Below are 22,148 nucleotides of genomic sequence, written 5' to 3' on the forward strand. Positions count from 1 at the left end.
TGTGAGGTATCATTTTAAAAGTCTTGATCTGTTGAACATTAATATCCTCTTGGATTGTATATGCTATAATTGTATGCAAAGTTATGAAGTTTTGCTATGTATGTGTTACTGAAATACGTTGTAAGGTTGGAAACACCCACAACCAGCCTTCCAGGTACAACAATGGAGAAGCCAGACAGCGTGAATGGCCCATTAAGGGGAATCAACACTACCAAGGACCATCACAGGATCTGTATACAATGAAGACTTCTCAGAGGTGGCACAGACAATGGACACTGCTTGACTCACCTCATAGGAAAAGATCTTTCCAGCAAGCTGGAAGAACCTATAAAGGAGGGGAAGTGACTTCATCATTTGTCCTCACTCCCCTCACAACTCAACACCTGGGAACATGTCTGGAGAACAAAGACTTTGAATGGGGGAGGTTGTCACAGGCTGGAAAGGAGAATCCCAGCTTGTGTATTAAAGGAACTATACCATCAGGGTGAGACTGCTTGATTCAAATCCTGTCTAGTTTATAGAACTCAGATTACGATTTTACTTTTATTTTTTTAGGTAACCAACTTTGATCTGTACACTTACTACTTATAATCACTTAAAAGCTATATTTTTGTAGTTAATAAATCTTTTTTACATTTTACCTAAAACATTGGGTTTTGGTTGAAGCGCAAAGGGAAATCTGCTCAGGAACAAGCGCTAGTGCATGTCCTCTCCACACTGAGGGAGGGGCAGACTGGGTAATAAAATTATACTGGTCAGGCTTCTGACCAGGGCAAGACAGTACAGCTCTGGAATCCTAGGCTGGGGAGTTGTGGGGAATTGGCTGGAGCCTCTCTATCGTCAGTTCATGAGTGGCTGGGAAAAGCATTCATGTAACTCAGTTGGGTGTGTCCCTGCCGTGGATGTCTGTGTAAGTGCAGTACCTGGAGGGGTTTGCAGCTTGGCACAGCATCACAGTGTGAGAGGGAATCCAGGTTGGTAAGACAGAGGCTCAGCTGTACCCCAGTTTCAGGTTTCAACCCGGGGAACCTGTCACAATTTGGCAGGGTATTGTAATGATGGGAAGGAATGATTAGAAACTAGCATGTGATTCCTTTATTAACCAATAACACTTATTAACCCAAAACTCAATAACATGAGAAGTTTTTGAATATGCATCATTCCCTTACCAACAACTCTGTATATATGGAGGTAAAATACCTAATGGACAATGTTTAAGTCTATAATGATTTTTATAATTTTATGATTTCCTACCCTAGTTAAAGGCCTGCAACTGTATAGCACAGCATACTGTATGTAAAAGTTGACATTACCTCTGTGTTTATACTAGGAATTGACTTTCTGCTGATTAAGATGTACAAAGGATTCATTCAAAGTTATTTCTGCGGATAGAACAGCGCAGAGCATCTTGATAATACAACCTACCATTCTACAAGTCTGTAAAATCGGACTAATAGAGCAGGGGTAGGCAACCTATGGCACGGGTGATGAAGGCGGCACGCGAGCTGATTTTCAGTGGCACTCACACTGCCTGGGTCCTGGCCACCAATCCAGGGGGCTCTGCATTTTAATTTAATTTTAAACGAAGCTTCTTAAACATTTTAAAAATCTTATTTACTTTACATACAACAATAGTTTAGTTATATATTCTAGATTTATAGAAAGAGCCCTTCTAAAAATGTTAAAATGTATTACTGGCATGCAAAACCTTAAATTAGAGTGAATAAATGAAGACTCGGCACACCACGTCTGAAAGGTTGCCGACCCCTGTAATAGAGGATGCTACAATTTCAGGAATGCATGGAAGTAATCTGCTCAAAACTAGAACAAACATCTACAACCAGAAATCTGTCTTTGTTATGGGGGCAAACCTGAATATAAAATGTCAGACACAAAACATAGATCTGAGAAAGGCAAATGTGAGCCTAATTTAAAAGAGGCAGCTTAAAGAACTGAAGCTAGAGCTTAGATGTCTTTCTCAAGGGAGAGATGATATAGGGTGAATCAAAGTAGTTCATCATTCCCTAGCTACGGAGAGTACAAAAGTCCACTTGCTACGATGATAAGTATTTGGGTGCCTTTTTCAGAACAAGCTAGAAAAAAAAATCTTATTTTCAGGTTCAGAACAGGGTAGAAACTTCCCCTGCTAACAGATACCAAGCTTTTCATCCCCATTTTATTACATCAGGCAATGATGCCCACTGTAGCACAGTTTTAATGCCATGATACATAAGTAGGATACAGCAATCACCACAAGCCAGCTATGAAAATTTACCAGCCCTAGCACAAAATCTTCTCACTCTAGCCCCCCATTTGCCATGATGATTGACAACGTAAAACAAAAACAAAACAAAAACAAAAAAATCAGTAAATGATATTTTGATATTTTACTCATCCATTAAGAAAAATTATGTTTAACAAAAAATTTTAAGAGTTTCACAAAATTCCACCAATTAAATAACTGGCTAAAATGCAAGTTGGGAAACCAGAATTAAAAATTTCAATACACAATACTCTTTCCAAGATGGAAAGAGGCAGTGGAGTGTTACTGCCAGAATTATTACTAGGAGCTCAAACTTATAGTCAAAATTTATGCAAACAGATTTTCCAGATAAAGTAGTAAATTTGATAGAAACAGTATATAAAAGAAAATTCTAGTCAGCTATTTTAAACTGTCACCTAATTTTCTACACAAGTGGATAGCACTTTCCTCTTAATGCAAATAAAATCAGAAGGCAAGAAAAAAAGGAGATGTCAAAATGACTTCTAAATGGTCAGAGGTGCAGAATAATGATGAGAGAAGAAATTTGGGAATTATTGTAGCCTTCAGCCCAATGCCCAACTGCAGTGAAAAAAGCAAATATGATGGCAGGGTACATCAGAGACGTCAGGAGAGTTTTTAAGTACAAGGGTAGGAAGACAAAGATCATTTTGAAGGGAACAGACACAAATAGAACTGAGGAATGTATGACAGGATTGTCACTAAATGTCCTAATCGCTTTACGGGTTTAAGTTTTTATGTAATTACAAGCACATGTGTCATGTTCTAAGGTTGCCTCACTTAGAATTTTGGAGTGCCTTATTAGATTGTTCATATAATGAGATGTAGGATAACAAAGCAATGACAAATTAATGTCTGACCTGTAAAAAGAGCCCCACCTAATTCCAATGCAAGAAATCTTGGATTCTTTACTAAACTCATAATTAGATGCTCCTGGCGGTATTGTTTATATCATTATCTTTTTAAAAAAAATTATATTATTCTTTGTTTAACCCATTTTCCCACTTAATTTTTCAACCTTCTCTTATAATCTTATGTGAGTAAGATCACACTGTTGTATTTTATTTTTCAATTTAGTTTTATTCTCCCCATTCCTTCTATTTTTTTGTTTCCCACTCTCTAGGAGCTGTTGGGCTGCTGAACATATGGCTCTTTTGACAATGACACCTTGACTTTTTGCAGTACCTTTCCTTCTATGCGCCTCTCCCTTCCTCTGAGATCGCCCTGTCCTGTGTAGCAGTTCTGCCATCAAAAAGGCCTGAGACTGCCATTGTGCTCTTTTTTTTTTTTTTTTTTGCACAAATTACATAGCTCCCACGGAGTCCTAAATCTGTTTTGATCGTCTAGCCCATCAGATGCTGTGATGTGCTCTGATGCTGCACTTTGTTATTTCTTTGTGACCTTGATGGATCTTTTCAAGCCTTTCAGTTCTTGGGTTTTCAGGTACAACCAGACTCATCCTTTTAAGAGCACACAGTCCTCTACAGATCACTGTTGCTGGTATCACAGGCATTGTACTCCAAAATACGAGCTTCCAAGCACGTGCTAGAATATCTAGTACAGGTTTCTGAATTGGCAGTGCACTCCCTGAAATAGCACTTACCAGCAAGAATGAGCATCTTGAAATCACACACACAAAATGTGATTTTCCTACATAAAAAGTTAACCATATTTTTCTTACCACTTACAAGATGAGAACTATTGAAATACAAGTAGTGACATCCTGGAAAGATTGCAACACTGTTGAGATGCCTACTCCCAGTACTATGAGTGCCAAAATATTCATATCTAACATATATGTTCAATTTTATTTGCACTGGAAATAAAAAAAATAATTTGCTGCAGAGATTTTATAATTTGTGAACTCCCTGGTGAGAATGTAATGAAAAGGAAAGGGAAAGAGCTAAAGTTCTACACAATAATAGGTTATAAGGGAAAAAGATGCCTACAGCTACTTTTCAGTGTGGAAATTTTTTAATTCTCTAATGGTAATATTACCAATATTGTATTTCAGTTTGTTCTTAACACATAGGATTGCTGTATATGAATGCGAAGATATTTTAATGAATAACAATATTCTTAAATTTATTTTATTTTATAATTCATTCCTTAGGCAGACAAAGAGACTAAAATTAGGTTACTTACCATTAACTGGAATTCTCCTAATACAGTGATACATTGCCCCCAGATCTACAGTCTTCCAGTTGAGTGCCATTCTGTTCAGATCCCCCAGAACCATTAAAAAACAACTATCTTAGGAGAGAGCCATGCACTCTGATGCATGAAAGCTTATAGAGAGGCACATTGCATTTACTTGCTCAGTTCTTGCTTGTTCAGGACGCTGAGACTCTGAATAAAAGGGGACGGAGGAACGAGTAAGGGAGAGCTGGACTGTGTGGAAGCAATCTATTCTGAGAATTCCAGTAACTGTAAGTAAGTTATGTTTTAGTTGCCTCCACAGTGCAGGAGACTAACTAGCAATGGGTTCCCTTCTCAGGAGGAAACTGTTGAGTAGCTAGTGGATGCGAGACTGTACCATTGCTTTCCTGATGCAAGCAACTCATCTATTTTATAAATTCAAAAAGTGCTCATTCAAGGCATAAGCCAAGCCCCTAGTGGTCCCCTAGTGTTTGGCAATGGAAACAAAACATGATTGATGCAAAATATAGAAGTTGCTACTGCCCTAGATTAATAACCCATGCCAGAATCTTAAAACAAGAAATCAAAGCTAGAATGGAGGAGTTAGGGTCATATGGTTCTTTATACCTTTATTCTCCATGCCAGCCTAAGCACATAGGACTTGATCCAAAGCCCACTGAAATCGAGTGGCATCTTTCTATTCACTTTAATAGACTTTGGGTCAGTTGCATATTAGACATACAGTACCTTTTTAGGATAGCTGAATTTTAAAGGCTCCAGCAAACGCCTGTGGGGAATCATGGGGAAAGTTACAAGAAGATGAATAAATATCGAGGACCAAGTTCTATTTTCAAGTCACACCCCTGTAAATCTGGAGTAACTCATTGATTTCACTGACCAACATAGACACAGTCGTATTTTCCCCTCAAATTTGTTTCTTTTTGTTTGTTTGTTTTTAGTCATTTGTACTATTCCTAAATTAAGAACAAGTCCATTTCGCTTAAGACACTAAAACTCAAGACACAATATTGCAGAACACTAGTACAATCTGGGTAAATATCCAGTAGAGTATGTTGTGACAGTGTAATTCATCTCTGTGGGACTACCTGGTACATAAGGCATTTATTTCTGTCATTATCACGTAGTACTATCATTGTATATTATTCAAAGGCTTGAGGAATCAGGTGACGTGAGTCATTTCAGAATAGGTTACCTAGAGAGCTAAAGCTGTAGGGACACTACTCTGCCAAAATGCTAAGTAGCATTCAGAAAGTATGCACACCGAAAGCAGGAGTCCACCATAAACTCAACTGTTCCATTGAACAATCTAGTGACTGGTATGTCTAGCACTCTTTTGCTGATACTTTGAAAGTACTGTGCCCAACTTCTCTGCTTTTTCAGAAACTTACACGAGAAGAGTAGAATTTCTTCTCTGTTTACATTGGTATCTTAAAAGGACAAATATAAAGATTTATGACTGAAGACCAGCTGATCCTTTGCAATGGTTGAAAAGCTTATGTCCCTGACTTTCATCCATATTTTTTAAAACCCACAACATTTGAATGACTGTAGCATCACTACCAGAGAAACAATAGACCAGAAAAAAAACATTTGACCCAATGCAGCTTCTCCATATTTTTGATCTATTCACTGTCTCACCAATGGTCTGATCCAAGACCTACTGCAGTCCATCAAAAGACTCCCACTAATTTGAATGGGCTTTGGATCTGGCCCTATCTAAACTATTCTTGACTATCTGCAATGATGATGCATCAAACACTTCACTCAGTGGTCTATTTCCCCTTTCCACTAGACTACACTACTAAGACTATATGACAGGTGACTGGGAGGCAGCATGCTCTGGACTGAGCAAGGAGCTGGAAGTCAAGAAAGCTTGAATTCATGGTCTGATCACATAGTGTGGGAGAATGACCCCTTACACCTTTCTCCAACTTTTCAAATGAGAAGCAGGTATGTAAACATTGTTTTGACAATATATATATAGCCAGATGGTTTTCCAACAAATATTTAGAGTCATAAAGTTTAGGGCCAAAAGGGACCACCTGATCATCTAGTCTGATTTCCTGCATATCACAGGCCACTAACCATCACACACACACCTCCACACCAATACCAATAACCAGAATTAGAGCAAAGTATTACTAAACTAGTGAGTGCCAGTGGCAGAGAACAGGAGGGACCAAGATACAGCAATGTCTTTGGCAGTGGAGTAGCTCAATGAGAGTAAAGTGCTGGTATGATATGCTGCAATTGCTATAAAAGACATTTAAGACAAGATTGTGGGACTCTAGCAGCCTGGAGGGAAGGGAGCAGCTGTGGAGAGGGATGGTTGTCAGATGGGGAGAATGGGTCTTGTGCTGTGTGAACAGCATCAGCTTAACTCCACAAAGTGTTGGGACCTAGGCAAACGTTCACGGATTTGCCAAGAACTTCAATTTATACTTCATTGCAGTGGGCTTTGGGTTTCAACCCTAATTGTCGCCTGTTGTTCAAATGAAGGCCACCAGTTCTTTGCAACCCCTCTCTCATGTTACTATAGAGCAGTTTGAGAAAAGGACTGTTGTGTCAAAGAGTAAAGCAAGGAAACATCTTTTAATAATTTATACTCATGGAAAGGTTTAACATTCTTTGACATTATGATTAAAATTAACAAGCCAGGTTTCCAAAACAAAATCCATCCATTTTATAACAACCATCACTTCCAACTTTCTCTTTTTAATCATGTCCCCTGTATATATCACCCTTGTCTTGGTTAGCAATAAAAGTGTGACGAGAAGAAACACAATATTACGTGTCTTACAGTTACCTACAATGCTAGTTTAATAGTGTGAATTCAACTACATTGAACAATAATTAACAATATCTTAGTTTGTATTAGAAGAAACAAATACATGGAGAACCATAGTGGGAGCTTCAAGACTAGAAGATTATAGGCTCAAACCAAAATTCATTAACTCTGTCGGAGTCTTTCCAGAGATTTAAATGGCTTTGGATCACAGATACGTGCATAAACTCCTACAATAGTCCCCCTGTAAGTAGTCATTCAAATAAAAGGATAATGGGAATGGCAGTATTGTCTTCTTGGAAACAAGTACTCAGTAATGAAAATTACTTCTGTGTCAGACACTTCTATAATCTTAGAAACACAGAAGTACAGAAACATAGGGCTGGAAGGGGAATCTCAAGAAATCATCAAGTCCAGTTCCTCCCTACCCATCCACCCACCCACCACCCTAAGGTAGGACCAAGTAAACCTGTTTTTAAAAACCACCAATGATGGGAATTCCACAACTACCCTTAGAAGCTTATTCCAGAGCTTAGCTATCCTTATAGTTAGAAAGTTTTTTCCTAATATCTAACCTAAATCTCCCTTGCTGCAGATTAAACCCACTACTTCTTGTCCTACCTTCAGTGGACATGGAGAACAATCAATCACCATCCTCTTTATAACAGCCCTTAACGTATTTGAAGACTTATCAGGTCCCCCCTCAATCTTCTTTTCTCAAGACTAAACATGACCATTTTTTTAAACCTCTACTGACTGGTCAGGTTTTCTAAACCTTTTATTGTTTTTATTGCTTTCCTCTGGACTCTCTCCAATTTGTTCACATCCTTCCCAGTTTGACAGTGAACCATTGATAACTACTGTTTAAGTACAATCTTTCAACCAGTTGTGCACCCACCTTATAGTAATTTCATCTGGACCACCTTTCCCACATTTTCTTATAAAAATGTCATATGGGATGGTGTCAAAAGTCTTACTAAAAATCAAGATATAGGTTGGTTTGGCATGATGGTCACTTATAGCTTTAAAATCTACGAAACAACAGCTATGTTAAAAATGTACTTGCTCCATGAAAATATCACACTGTAAGTGACACAATACAGTGTTTATACCTTGACACATAGGACAGTTACAAGAGGACCTATTGCCTCAGCTAAATAGAGAAGGGCATTGGCAGGCCTTTTGGGATTCATTTAAAATAAATAAAAACAAATTTCTTGTAATTTCTGAGTCAGGACCATGAACCCAAGTGTTGTTTTATAGGTAGGGGGAGGAGTTTAAGCTCTCTATATCTACTTTGGGGTTTTATATCAGTGCCTATCAGTATAGTATGTGAGCACCTTCTATTAGAGGTAGGGAGTTAATAATCTGAACGTCTCTCACATAACACCTTCTGAGTCAGGATAAAAACTGCATTGGGAAAAGGGAAGAAAGTTGCCCTTGCTCTCCTGCTCCATGCAGCTCTCCATGGGAGGCAGCCATTGATCTAAAGAAATATGCTTCAGTAGCCTGACTGGGCTTTGTGCTGAATAGCTTGCCTGTGGCTGAAACAGATCCACATTTTCCAATTTATGTGCCTCAAAAGACTGCAGATCTTTTCAGCTCATTAAGGCTAATAGAAAATAGAACACTAGTTTGCATATGCTGTTCTTCCTACTGTTGGCAGCACCTACATTCACACAACAAACATAGGCACCGACTCTGTGGGTGCTCCAAAATAACCAGTGGATGCTCAGCACCTACCGGCAGCCTTGCGGATCAGCTCTTCCTCCTCCCTTCCTGCATCTCCTGCCCGCCGCAAGCAGCTGTTCAGCGGTGTGCAGGAGGCGCTGGGAAGGAGGGGGAGGAGAAGGGACAGGAAGAGACGGGGGAGTGGTGGCACAGGGTGGGACTTGGGGGAAGGGGTGGAGCGGGCGAGGGGTCTGGGGCAGAGCAGGGGTCCAGAACCCCTGGGGAAATCACAAAGTCGGCACCTCTGACAACAAACACAATGGGCCACGTTTACTTCTGGTGCTATTCCATCAGAACTAGAGCTGTTTTAGAGTTGGTAAAGTGTCCACAAAATGAAACCAATTTAATGAAAATTTTCAGCAAGATTTCATGCATTTAATTCTTCATGGATTGGAAGTTTAAGAAAAACTGAAAAGCTGCTTTTATTGAAAAATCCAAACTTGTACATTTTTTAAAGTGCTCCCAAAAGAGAAGCCTCACCTGCCTCCTTTCCACTGAGCTATGTGGCCTAATGGGTTAAGTACAGGGCTGGTCCTAAATTCCCACCTCTCCTACCAACAAGGCTAAGCAATATTTTTGTACACAAATAGCATTTTAGAAACATTTAGTTGTGAGGTATCACTATTAGACAGATGAGGAAACCGAGTATCAGAGACATAGCCAAGATTACACAGCAATTAGTGTCAGAACCAGGTAACTCCCAGTCCTATTCCTAATCCATCAGATTCCCCACTAGAGTCACTGAAATAGTTCACAAACCTGTAAAACACTTAGCAGCCTGCCATCTTAAATCCTGTACATATCCAGATTTCACATATGCCAGGTAGCATTAAGCCAGATCCTGGCCCCTGCTCACACCCCTTGTACAGTTCCCGTAGGTCACAAGGTATGGAAAGCTATGCTAATGAAGTAATGGATGGAAGAACCCTGCCTGGTGTGTAACAGAATGGGAGACAAGGCTGCCATAGATGCCCTGCTCCACTCCCCCATCGAAACATAACAAAGGCACTCCACTCTTGCCCTTCCCACCACCACATGGCCAAGCACAGTGACTACAGGGCACTAGAGCTTCAGTAACCTCCAGGCACGAGTTGAAGGTGCAGGAAAGAAACAGGGACACAGTCTACTTAGCATTTGCATGAGTGTGCCAACACCACAAGCAACTCCACAAAACATACCTGTGAAGCAAATACATATTCCATATGTGTCCTTTACCCTCCCTCCCCATTCCCTGGGGTTTACCATCATCAGGAACAGTCTGACTTCTGGCACTCTGGCTTGTTCAGTCTTATGATGATTAGGGTCACAAACTAAGCCCAGGATTTCATCCCATTTTGATATACAATAAGTTCCATGATATCAATTTTCTTGTGGTACTGTTTCATAAAGCAATGTAAGTGTTACCATTACTTTACTTTTCCCTGTACATGTGAAAATTTCTCTTGATGAAGATTATCAACTTAATAATAAATAAAGATTAATTAATAAAAAGGAATTTTAAAAAATGAAAATGAGAATACAGCAAACAAAATGGAACCTATAGTTATATGTTCATATCCCCAGAGTCTACATTTCTGCCTTTCATGAAATAAATTGAAAAATGAATTATTAACTTTAAAAACCAAGATGAAATAAGAGATCATTTTATGCTCTGTTCATTTATTTCTGCTACTTTATTAGAAATTGCATATGTGTGTGTATTTGGATGACACACTGACTGAACAACTGAATTAATGGTGCAAGAGGCGCTGGATTAACAGCACTGGAAACTGAAGTCATCTATTACATTAAATACACACAAAAAGGTAATGATGGTGCAAGCTTCATCATATTGTGGTACCAAGCATTTCAACCATTACCAAAAGGTCCCACTTTCTGTAAGACAGGCTCATTGTTCATCATGCCCATTCAGCTCTTGCCCTCTCTGCTGAGCCTGCCAACAAAAATACCAACTGTGATGTGGACACTTGTCCATAGGAGATCAACAACTCATTTCACATATTGTAGCTGACCAAATGGATTTCAAATGTCTTTCAGTCTCTATCAACATGGGCAAAATTTGAAATACTGACTTAGAGTTGACAAGTCTCATATCCTATTATCAATTCCCTGAGCCATCTATTCCTCACAGAAATCATATGTTGCTGGTAAAAAAGTATATTTGAATTCCAATTTCCTCTCAATTAGATTTAATCTACTAGAATAAGGTAATAAGGCTTTATAAAATGGGATGGTCTTTGTGTAACTTCTAACAAAATTAAATATAAATGAACTGTGGGAGTAAGATCAATGGAGTACAAAATGTCTTCTTGAATTTTCCTTACAACAAGTCATTCTAATCAGCTGTGAGTTCTTGCACAAATTATATTATTAGAAAAAATTATACACAACTGTAGGGTACCAATGAAACACACAGGACAACCTCAAAAATTCTAGAACAAAGAAATACATGCACAGTTTAATGTACAGAAGCTTAAGAAAAGCCATTGCTTAGTATAAGTAAATACTGTATATGTGTCCACCATGGACATAATCAACCTCAAGTACTATATCAGCCCTCCCATGGATTTGATTAACTTAAAAATTCCCCTCCACAATCCTGACTGTAATCATCCCCAAAATACAGTGAAACCACAGGCAAACCCCTATCTTAAGTGATCACTTTAAATTATCCCCATGCAGAACCCAGTAGATTTTTGTATGACCTTTTGTGAAAGAACACCTCTAGCTACCGATTTTTTTCTGGTCTCTTGGGTGGTTGTTTAAGCCATGGTCTACTGTTTCCTTAATTGCAGAACAAGAGTCATAAAGCAGATCATTATTTCTAATGCTGTAATGTTATTTTGGAAGTATATTCTTCTAGACTGGAATAGTGCTGAAAAACAAGTTCAAGGCACAAGTATTCTGAGCATTTTTTCTCTCGGGTGCTTGGCTGACTGGTTCTTGCTCACATGCTCAGGGTCTAACTATCGTCATATGTGGGGTCAGGAGGGAATTTTCCCCCAGGTAGAGTGACCAGATATTTAGGTGTTTGTCCCGCGTCCCAACCCATCTTTGGATCATAGATACGTGCAGCACTAGGTTTTTTTGTTTTGTTTTGTTTTTTCTCTGCCGGCAGCACTCGGCTTTTTTTTTTTTTGCTCTGCCGGTGAACACCCCCGACCCCAATGTGTCCCGATATTTTCTTCCTCTCATCTGGTCACCCTACCCCCAGGTCAGATTGGCTGTGATGCTGGGGGTGGGTGTTTCACCTTCCTCATAGCATGTGGGTGCAGGTCACTTGCCAGGATTATCTGGATATGTCTCATTTAATCATTTCCCTGGGGGGCCTTGGGCACAGGTGCACCTCAATCCATCCTATTCTCTGTCTGTGGCACATAATAATCTAGTCTTCTGTGGGTTTCTTTTACTTTGGTTTGATTTCCATTGTTGGGTTTAGTGTGTGGGTGCCAGGTGGTACTGGTGGCCTGTGATATATGGGAGGTCAGACTAGATCAGTGGCTCTCAAACTTTTTTACTGGTGACCCCTTTCACACAGCAAGCCTCTGAGTGTGACCCCCTTTTAAATTAAAAACAGTTTTTAATATATTTAACACCATTATAAATACTGGAGGCAAAGCGGGGTTTGGGGTGGAGGCTGACAGCTCACGACCCCCTGAGGGGTCCCGACCCCCAGTTTGAGAACCCCTGGACTAGATGATCTGGCGGTCTCTTCTGGCCTTAAACTCTATGACTTGATGTATCTGTATGTCTAGCCAGCCAACCAATCAAATAAGACTGCATTCAAAGATGGGGATAGTGGTGACTAAGGCTTGTTGACACAATTTTTGTCAACTTTCTTTTTAGTGGAAAATAAGATTTTGGTTTAAATGAAAATTTTCACAGAAAATGTCTGCTTTTTTTGAAATGTTTTGATTTTTTGCCAGAAAACTGAAACCTCCAAAACCAACATTTTTTGGCTGAAAACTGAAAAAATTTCAGTAGCTAGAAAATTTGCTGTTTTCCAACAAAGCTGAAATTTTCCACAAAAGGTCCCAAACAAACCATTTTGCAACCAGCTCTATTGGTGACATCTCTTTTGAAAGGTACATACATCTTCCTTTCAGATTTCAAAGTATATTATTTGACAGAAAGAAGCACCACACAATAAAACTTACGTTGGCATTCTTTACAGCACTTGCCATTCACATACGCAGGAGCAGCATTCAGTAGACAATCAGAAAGTGGGCAAATCAGTGCTTCGCATTGCACAGTACCATTCTGGGAAGAAGAAAAAAAAAGGTTTTAATATAAAATAAAGTTTTTGTGAAATACATGAATTTACAAGTGGTTTCTTAAATGTGAAAAACTCCTCAGCAATACCAAAATAAGTCATATTTACAATGTTTCTCTTAATTATTATTATAAAGAAAGATTCGACCCTAAGTCTTTAAAAAATTATTACTCCAAGTAGGCTTTTTATATGAGTCTGATGTGTTCATTAAGATGAAAATAGTTTTGCTTGGTAAAAAGAAATCTTAAATCATTTGGCGCATAGACATTCTGCCAATCAATTGCAAATTGGTAGATTAGTGTGAAGTATAAAAGCCTCATAGAACAATACTGTGCCTTACAATTTTCACATGAAAGACTGAATTCATTTTTAAAAAGATAATAATATCATAGCTGTATGAAAAATCTGAGACAAAAACATAGCATGTATTTAACACTTTATCTCAATCACAGGCATTTTATCTGACTATATCGAACTAGGTTTGTTACTGGTAGTTTCTTCTACTTACAACTTCTACTACCTAACAACAAACTGTTAAAAATTGAACAGGTAATTTTCCCCCCAGAAATTTGTGGAACAAAAAGACAATAAGCCTAAGAAAAACAGTTCAAGGTATTAAAGACTGCAGCACATCGATCTAGGGCTTTTGGGCCTACTCAAAAGTGCACTGCAGTCAGGGCCGGCTCTGGCTTTTTTGCCGCCCCAAGCAAAAAAGCCTCCAGCCGCCCCCCCCCCCGCCCCCCGCGGCTCTCCCCCCACGCCCCCCCGGCGGCCAGAGCGCCGGGGGCAGGGCGGCGAGAGGGCGGCGAGCCCCGGCTGGGGCTCGGCTCTCCCCCCGGCGGCCAGAGCGCCGCGCCGCCCCCCTCCAGGTGCCGCCCCAAGCACCAGCTTGGGTGCCTGGTGCCTGGAGCCGGCCCTGACTGCAGTCAATAGGAGTCTTTCCATTGATTTCTAATGGGCTTTGGATCAGGTATTAATGAATGTTTTAAAATGGATGTGCATTAACCAAGACATTATAATTTGGTACTTGCAAAGATACATGCAATTAATTCTGGAATTTTGGTACCTGAGGGGGTCTTCCATCCACCTTAAAACAAACCCTTTTTTATTTGTGGTATAATAGGACATGCATACAGCACTGACATTTTACATTTTATTACATGTTGATCTAGATGTAACCAAAGAAGACTTAATGGAATCAGGAACAAGGGATCCATTAAATCATCTGCTAAGAACAAAGCTATATTTAAGGTATACGAAAAAACCAGGGAATTAATTATCCAGAGAAACACTCTGTAATACAATACTTGGGGAAAACTTGATGGGGTAAGCATATTGCTTCCAATATAGTTCTTACTTTACCTAGCATCCTCCTAAGCATGCAAGAAAAATGGGGCAAAACTACATATGCTGATCCTGCTGAAAAAATATATAAAACATTTTTAATACACTGTGGTTCTTTAGAAAAACAGGTTTGCTAGGACTTGATTGTTGCTACCTTGAGAAAAAAACGGTTACTCACCTTTGTAACTGTTGTTCTTCAAGATTTGTTGCTCATATCCATTCCAATTAGGTGTGTGCGTGCCACGTGCACGGCCGTCGGAGAAATTTTACCCTATCAACACCTGGTGGGTCGGCTGTGGAGCCCCCTAGAGTGGCGCCTTCATGGCACTCGATATATACCCCAGCCGACCCAGCGCCTCCTCAGTTCCTTCTTGCCGGCTACTCCGACAGAAAGGAAGGGGAGCGGGTTTGGAATGGATATGAGCAACACATCTCGAAGTACAACAGTTACAAAGGTGAGTAACTGTTTTTTCTTCTTCGAGTGCTTGCTCATATTGATTCCAATTTGGTGACTCCCAAGTCTTACCTAGGCGGTGGGGTTGGAGTGAAGCAATGTAGACTGCAGTACTGCTCTACCGAAAGCTGCGTCGTCTCTGGCGTGCCGGACGATGGCGTAGTGCGAGGCGAAAGTATGCACCGAAGACCAAGTCACTGCCCTGCAGATCTCCGATGACGAGGCCTGGGCCCTTGTGGAGTGAGCAGTGAGGGGCGGGGTTGGTACACCGGCCAGATCATAGCAAGCACGGATGCAGGACATGATCCATGAAGAGATCCATTGAGAGGAGACGGGGAGGCCCTTCATCCAGTCTGCCACTGCAACGAAGAGCTGGGTCGTCTTCCTAAACTGCTTTGTGAGCTTAATGTAGAAAGCAAGGGTCCTATGGACATAGAGGGAGTGCAGCTGCTGCTCCTGGCGACTGGCGTGTAGTTTTGGATAAACTGGAAGAAAAATGTCCTGGCTGATATGGAAGGCCGATACCACCTTGGAAAGAAAGGCCGGGTGAGGTCGAAGCTGCACCTTATCTTTATGGAAAATGGTGTAAGGCAGTTCCGAGGTAAGGGCTCTCAGCTCGGAGACACGCCGCGCCGACGTCATAGCAACAAGGAAAGCAGTTTTCCTGGAGAGGTAGAAAAGGGAGCAGGTGGCCAGTGGCTCGAACGGGGACCCCATGAGTCTGGAGAGGACCAGGTTGAGGTCCCATGTGGGAACTGGCTGTCAAACTTGTAGGTAGAGATGGTCCAGGCCCTTGAGGAACCTGCCAACCATGGGATTGGCGAAGACAGAGCAGCCATTCGCACCCGGGTGAAAAGCCGAGATGGCCGCCAGGTGAACTCTGACAGAAGATGCTGCCAGGCCCTGCTGTTTTAGATCCAGGAGATACTCTAAAATGAGAGGCACGGACGCCTGGAGAGGGGGTGTGTTGTGCTGAGTGCACCAGCACGAAAACCGCTTCCACTTAGCCATATATGTGGCCCAAGCAGAGGGCTTCCTGCTGCCCAAGAGTACTTGCTGTACAGATTCCGAAGAGAGAAATTCTGAAGGGTTTAGCCACACAGCATCCATTCCATGAGGTGGAGAGTCCATAGGTCGGGATGGCAGAGGCGACCGTGATCCTGAGTAATCAGGTCTGGAAGAAGAGGCAATGGGACTGGAGCATCCACAGAGAGCTCCAATAGCGTAGAGTACCAATGCTGTCTGGGCCACGCCAAATCACTCGTGCCCTGTCCCTGTGCACTTTGAGCAAGACCCTGTGCACAAGGGGGAATGGGGGAAAGGCGTAAAACAGTCGACTCGTCCACGGGAACAGGAAAGCGTCTGTGAGAGAGCCCGGGGAGTGGCCTTGGAGGGAGCAGAAAGCCGGGCATTTCCGATTGCTGCGGGAGGCAAAGAAGTCGACGTGGGGAAACCCCTACCTTCGGAAGATGGGGTGGATGACATCTGATCATAGCGACCACTCGTGGGAGCAGACGGAACTGCTCAGGTGGTCCGCCAGCGTGTTCTGGACCTCGAGTAGAAAGAACGCCACCAGGTGAATGGAGTGGGCTATGCAGAATTCCCACAGTCTAACAGCCTCCAGACAGAGAGGGGAGGAATGGGTCCCCCCTTGCTTGTTGATGTAGAACATGTCCGTGGTGTTGTCTGTGAGGACCGCCACACAGCGACCCTGCAGCCGCTCCTGGAAGACTTGACAGGCCAGAAGTACCGCAATTAGCTCCCGGACGTTGATATGAAGGGAGAGCACGGACGGGGGCCATAGGCCCTGCGTCTGAATGTCCCCAAGGTGGGCGCCCCTTCCCAGGGCTGACGCATCCGTGACCAGGAACAAGGAGGGCTGGGGGCTGTGAAAAGGGACTCCTTCACAGACCACCCGGGGATCTAGTCAGCAGCGGAGGGAGGCCAGGACCCACTCCGGGATGGTGACAACCAAGTTCAGGTTGTCTCGACCTGGGCAATAGACTGATGCCAGCCAGGCTTGTAACGGGCGGAGTCGAAGTCTGGTGTGCCTGGTTACATATGTGCAGGAAGGCATGTGGCCGAGAAGACTCAAGCAACTTCTTGCCAACAAGGTTGGGAAGCTCTGAAGGCTCCGGACGAGGGCCGCTATAGCCTGGAAACGAGCGTCCAGCAGGAGAACTTGTGCCTGCACGGAGTCCAGAATTGCCCCGATGAATTCTGTTCTCTGAGTCGGTTCTAGTGTCGACTTTGCCACATTGAGAAGGAGGCCTAATCGATTAAATGTGTCCATGACCAAACGGAAGTGGGACTGCACCTGTTCTATGGTGTGTCCCCGGATAAGCCAGTCGTCGAGGTAAGGGTATACCTGCACCCGCTGTCAACCAAGGAAGGCCACCACGACCGTCATACATTTGGTGAACACTCGGGGGGCCATGGAGAGACCGAAGGGAAGGGCCGTGAACTGATAGTGTTCGTGGTTGACCACGAAGCAGAGAAAGCGCCTGTACGCTGGATGAATCGCTATGTGGAAATATGCGTCTTTCATGTCAAGGGTGGCATATCAGTCTCCAGGATCCAGGGAAGGTATAATGGTGCCCAAGGAGGCCATGCGGAACTTCAACTTTACCATGAACTTGTTGAGTCCGCATAGGTCCAGAATGGGCCGAAGCCCGCCCTTTGCCTTGGGGATTAGGAAATACCGGGAGTAAAACCTCCTGCCCCTTAGCTCCTTCGGAACCTCCTCAATCGCCCCCATGGCGAGGAGCGTCTGAACCTCCTGAATAAGGAGTTGCTCATGAGAAGGGTCCCTGAAGAGGGATGGGGAAGGAGAGTGGGGAGGAAGAAAATTGGAGAGAGTATCCCACTTCCACCACACGGAGAACCCAGCGGTCCATGGTTATCTGAGACCAAGCACGGAGGAAATGGGATAAACAATTCAAGAAAGGTGGAGTAGGATCCTGAACGAGGTCCGGTATGCCGTCCTCGGGCGTCCCTTCAAAAGGCCTGTTTTGAGCTGGACGAAGGCTTGGTCGGGCCCTGGCCTTGTCCTGATGGGAGGGGGGCGGTTGGAGGGCTTCCTCCTGCCATTACATCCCCACTGCCTATAGAAATCCTGCCTCAGTCGAGAAGGATACGAGCGTTGTTGTGGCTGCTGAGGCTTGAAGGGTTTCCACTGGGTAGCCAGTGTGTGCATGCCCAGGGACTTCATTATTGCCCTTGAGTCCTTAAGGCTTTGTAGCCTTAAATCTGTCTTTCCCAAAAATAGGCCCTCTCCATCAAAGGGGAGGTCCTGTAGTGTTTGCTGAAATTCTGGTGGTAGACCGGAGGCTTGCAGCCAGGAGATACGTCTCATCGCGATCCCTGAGGACAAAGTACGTGCAGCGGAGTCTGCAGCATCCAGCGAGACCTCCAACGAGGTCTGTGTTACTGTTTTGCCCTCTTCCGCTAAAGCCCCAAACTCCTCTCTGGACTCAGGAGGTACTAACTCCTTAAACTTCAGCATGGAGTTCCAGGAGTTAAAATTGTAATGGCTCAGGAGCGCCTACTGATTAGCGATCCTGAGCTGAAGTCCCCCTGAGGAGTAAACTGTGCGCCCAAACAAATCAAGGCGCTTGGCATCCTTCGATTTGGGTGCTGGGGCCTGCTGGCCATGCCGTTCTTTTTCGTTCACTGACGCCACCACGAGCGAACAGGGCTGTGGGTGGGTGAACAGATAAGCATACCCCTTCGAGGGGACAAAGGATTTTCGCTCCACTCCCTTAGCAGTCAGGGGAATGGACGCAGGTGTCTTCCAGATTGTTCTGGCGGTGGTTTAGATGGCCCGAATAAGGGGTAGGACCACCCTTGATGGAGCTTCCATGGACAGAATATCCACCATGGGGTCCTCCACCTCTACCATCTCCTCCACCTGCAGGTTCATATTCCACACCACCCTGCACAGGAGGTCCTGGTGGGCACAGAGGTCTATCAGAGAGGGACCCGAGACTGCAGTTCCTGCCACCACCTCGTCAGGTGAGGAGGAGGAGGAGGCCACTGGGGAAAAGAGGGTAATCTAGGGCCTCTTGCGGAGGTGGGCCCAGCTGTTCTGTGCCAGCCACCTCAGGACCCGAACCAGGAACCAGTGTTGGAGGAGGTCCTGTAGCGGGGAGAGAAGCCGCCATGGTCTCCTGCCTCCGATGTGGGCTGACTGGCGGTAGCTTCTGGCACTCATGTCTCGAACAGGGCTGATCGAGAAGACCCAGACAGAGCACCTGGGCCTGGTGCTACGCCCAGGGCATCCAGAAGGGCCATTGAGTGGGCCCTTGAACGGGACCTTGCTCCTGTGCCTGCCAATGCTCAGCCCCTGACTCCAGGCGGCTATGGTCCAAATGGCGGTGTTTGGAGAAACGTGACCCCGCCTCCGATCCTGAAGAATGAGAAGTGGAACATGAGGGCCATGGTGGTGCCGAGCGAATCTGCGCCGGGTAGCATCAACGAGGCAATGGTGAATAGTGCCATGACGCTGGGGAGCGGTACCGGGACCTGGACCAGTACTGGGATCTGGAACGGTGCCTGGATCTAGAGCTGGGCCAAGATGATGACCAGCATCGAGAGCGGTGTTGGCTCCGGGATCTGCTCCTCGACAGCGACCGGCGGGCAGATTGGTGCCATGGCTGACACCGGTGCTGGAAGTCGGAGCGGTGCTGCAAGTACGACCAGTGCTGCGAGTACGACCGGTGCCGCGAAGGAGAGCAGTGTCGGGACTGCAAGCAGCATCAGGACTGCGAGCGGCGTCGGGAGCGGTGCCGAGAGCGGGACCAGTGCCAAAGCTCGACCAATGGTGCCGGTGGGTGGATTAGGGCCGGCTTGCCCCGGGACAGTGCCGCACATACAGGAACCGGTGCCTTGGCATGAGGCTGAGGGGATACCGATGCCGTCATGGCAATAAGATCACGTGCAGCCGCAAAGGTATCCGGAGCGGACAGCAACTGGACTTCAACCACGCTGCGTGTCGGGGAGTCCAGAGGCACCAGACTCAACAGCTCTCCCCTTGGGACCAGAGTCAATGGTGCCGAAGCTGTGCCCCTTGATGCTCCCCTGCAGGACGCGTCTCCACGGGCGGTTCCAGAGAGGCTGGTCTCTGAGGAGGCGGGCCACCCTCTTCGGCTTCTGGTGCCGCTTCTGGCCAGGAGAATGGGAGTGTTGCCGGGCCTATGATGTCGGTTGCAGTGCCGGGTAGCGTTGGTGCCACGGGTCTCGGTCAGAGTCCAACCATGGTGTAGCTCCTACTGCTGCCGCCGGGGTGCTGCGCACCGAGGGGCTCGGTGCCAGATCCTGGCGTGCCGCAGGAGACTGAGAGCTAAGGGCCGCCTCCATGAGGAGCTGTTTTAAACAAAAGTCCCGCTCCTTCTTAGTCCGGGGACGAAACCCTTTGCAGATCCTGCACTAGTCTGCTTGATGAGACTCCCTCAGACACTTCAGGCAAGAGTCATGGGGGTCGCCCGTTGGCATGGGCTTAGAGCAGGAACCACAGGGCTTAAATCCTGGAGCGTTGGGCATGAGCCCAAGAGACAAATCGGGAAGGAGGGGGAAAAAACCCCAACCCCACTAATACTAACTATAATTATCAACAACTATAACTATTAACTATTAACTGTGACCTATTAACTATTAACTATAAACTATGCTAGGGAGAGTGGAGAGCAGCAAAGCAGGACTCCACAATTCCAACGACCATCATGGGCGGTAAGAAAGAACTGAGGAGGGGCTGGGTCGGCTGGGGTATATATCGAGTGCCATGAAGGCGCCACTCTAGGGGGCTCCACAGCCGACCCACCGGGTGTTGCTAGGGTAAAAATTCTCCGACGGCCGTGCACGCGGCACGAGCACACCTCATTAGAATCGATATGAGCAAGAACTCAAAGAAGAAACTGTGAACGTTTCATCATTATATTGTCTCATTAAAAGTGTAGATCAGTGGTTCCCAAACTCGTTCCACCGCTTGTGCAGGGAAAGCCCCTGGCGGGCCGGGCTGGTTTGTGTACCTTCCACGTCTGCAGGTTTGGCCGATCGCGGCTCCCAGTGGACACGGTTCACTGCTCCAGGCCAATGGAAGCTGCTGGAAGCGGCGGCCAGTACGTCCCTTGGCCCACGCCACTTCCAGCAGCTCCCATTGGCCTGGAGTAGCAAACCGCGGCCACTGGGAGCCGCGACCGGCCGAACCTGCAGACGCGGCAGGTACACAAACCAGCCCGGTCCGCCAGGGGCTTTCCCTGCACAAGCGGCGGAACAAGTTTGGGAACCACTGGTGTAGATAAAGAGGACATCAGGGTCCCTGAGTCTCTACTCAAATTGTAGCCATACCATGCAAGTGCAGTTCTTACAGCCATCTGTCCAGGATTCAAATTCTCTGTAGGTGGTGCCCTTCATGATGCAGGTCCTTTCACAATAGCACTGATCCAATTTAGTCATCCTCTGCTCAGCTCGGGACAGCTGTACACATTTCACAAAGATGAGTTATTACATTGGTAAACAGTTTCCATATAACTAAATAATGATCTAACTGCCATCTACCATCCAGGATTGCAGAGTGGAAAAGTACATGTGTGAAAATGGAGTCAGATGATGACTAAGTGGTTATTGTGAAATATTAAATGATTAAGTTCAGCCATTAGAGCAGAAAAATTGGAAGCTGAGACATGCTGCCGCTTACTTTACCCAATGACATCATGGAACTACTGATGCGAGTAGGGCAAGAAGGATTTGGCAAGTGGCTTATCTCTGTGAAGCATCCATTTTGCAATACCCAAACTACTTGCAGGTAATTATCAGATCACATGCAGAACACATGAACTTGAGAGATGGGGAGGCAAGAGTTCTTGTTAATTGCAAGTAAAGCTCACATTTTACATGTATAACACTTATTCCTGCACTTCAACCAGGATATTTCTGTAATTTGTGCTATATTGTAAACCAATGCAGTGTAACATTACAGAACCCAGTATCAAACCAGTGTGTCAATAGCACTCCTACAGACATTTAAAGCACTGACCTTTTTTAAATAATGGTGTAAGCTGATGTATGCCCATTGGTAATTGCAGGGCCGGTGCTACCATTAAGGCAAACTAGGCAGTTGCCT

The 22,148-nt window shown here is 44.5% G+C and overlaps 1 protein-coding gene across 1 annotated transcript in view; it reads right to left on the reverse strand.

The window, feature by feature from the left end:
• Positions 1 to 22,148, reverse strand: part of NELL2 (neural EGFL like 2) — a 230,977-nt gene that overhangs the window by 141,297 nt on the left and 67,532 nt on the right. Inside the window, exon 9 of the mRNA XM_026648958.1 lies at positions 13,115 to 13,217. Within this exon, the coding sequence (XP_026504743.1) occupies positions 13,115 to 13,217 (103 nt within the window). The remainder of the gene's footprint in view (positions 1 to 13,114; positions 13,218 to 22,148) is intronic.

Source organism: Terrapene carolina, unplaced genomic scaffold (genome assembly GCF_002925995.2).
Source record: "Terrapene carolina triunguis isolate 2854851 unplaced genomic scaffold, T_m_triunguis-2.0 Scaffold68, whole genome shotgun sequence".
Classification (NCBI taxonomy): domain Eukaryota; kingdom Metazoa; phylum Chordata; order Testudines; family Emydidae; genus Terrapene; species Terrapene triunguis.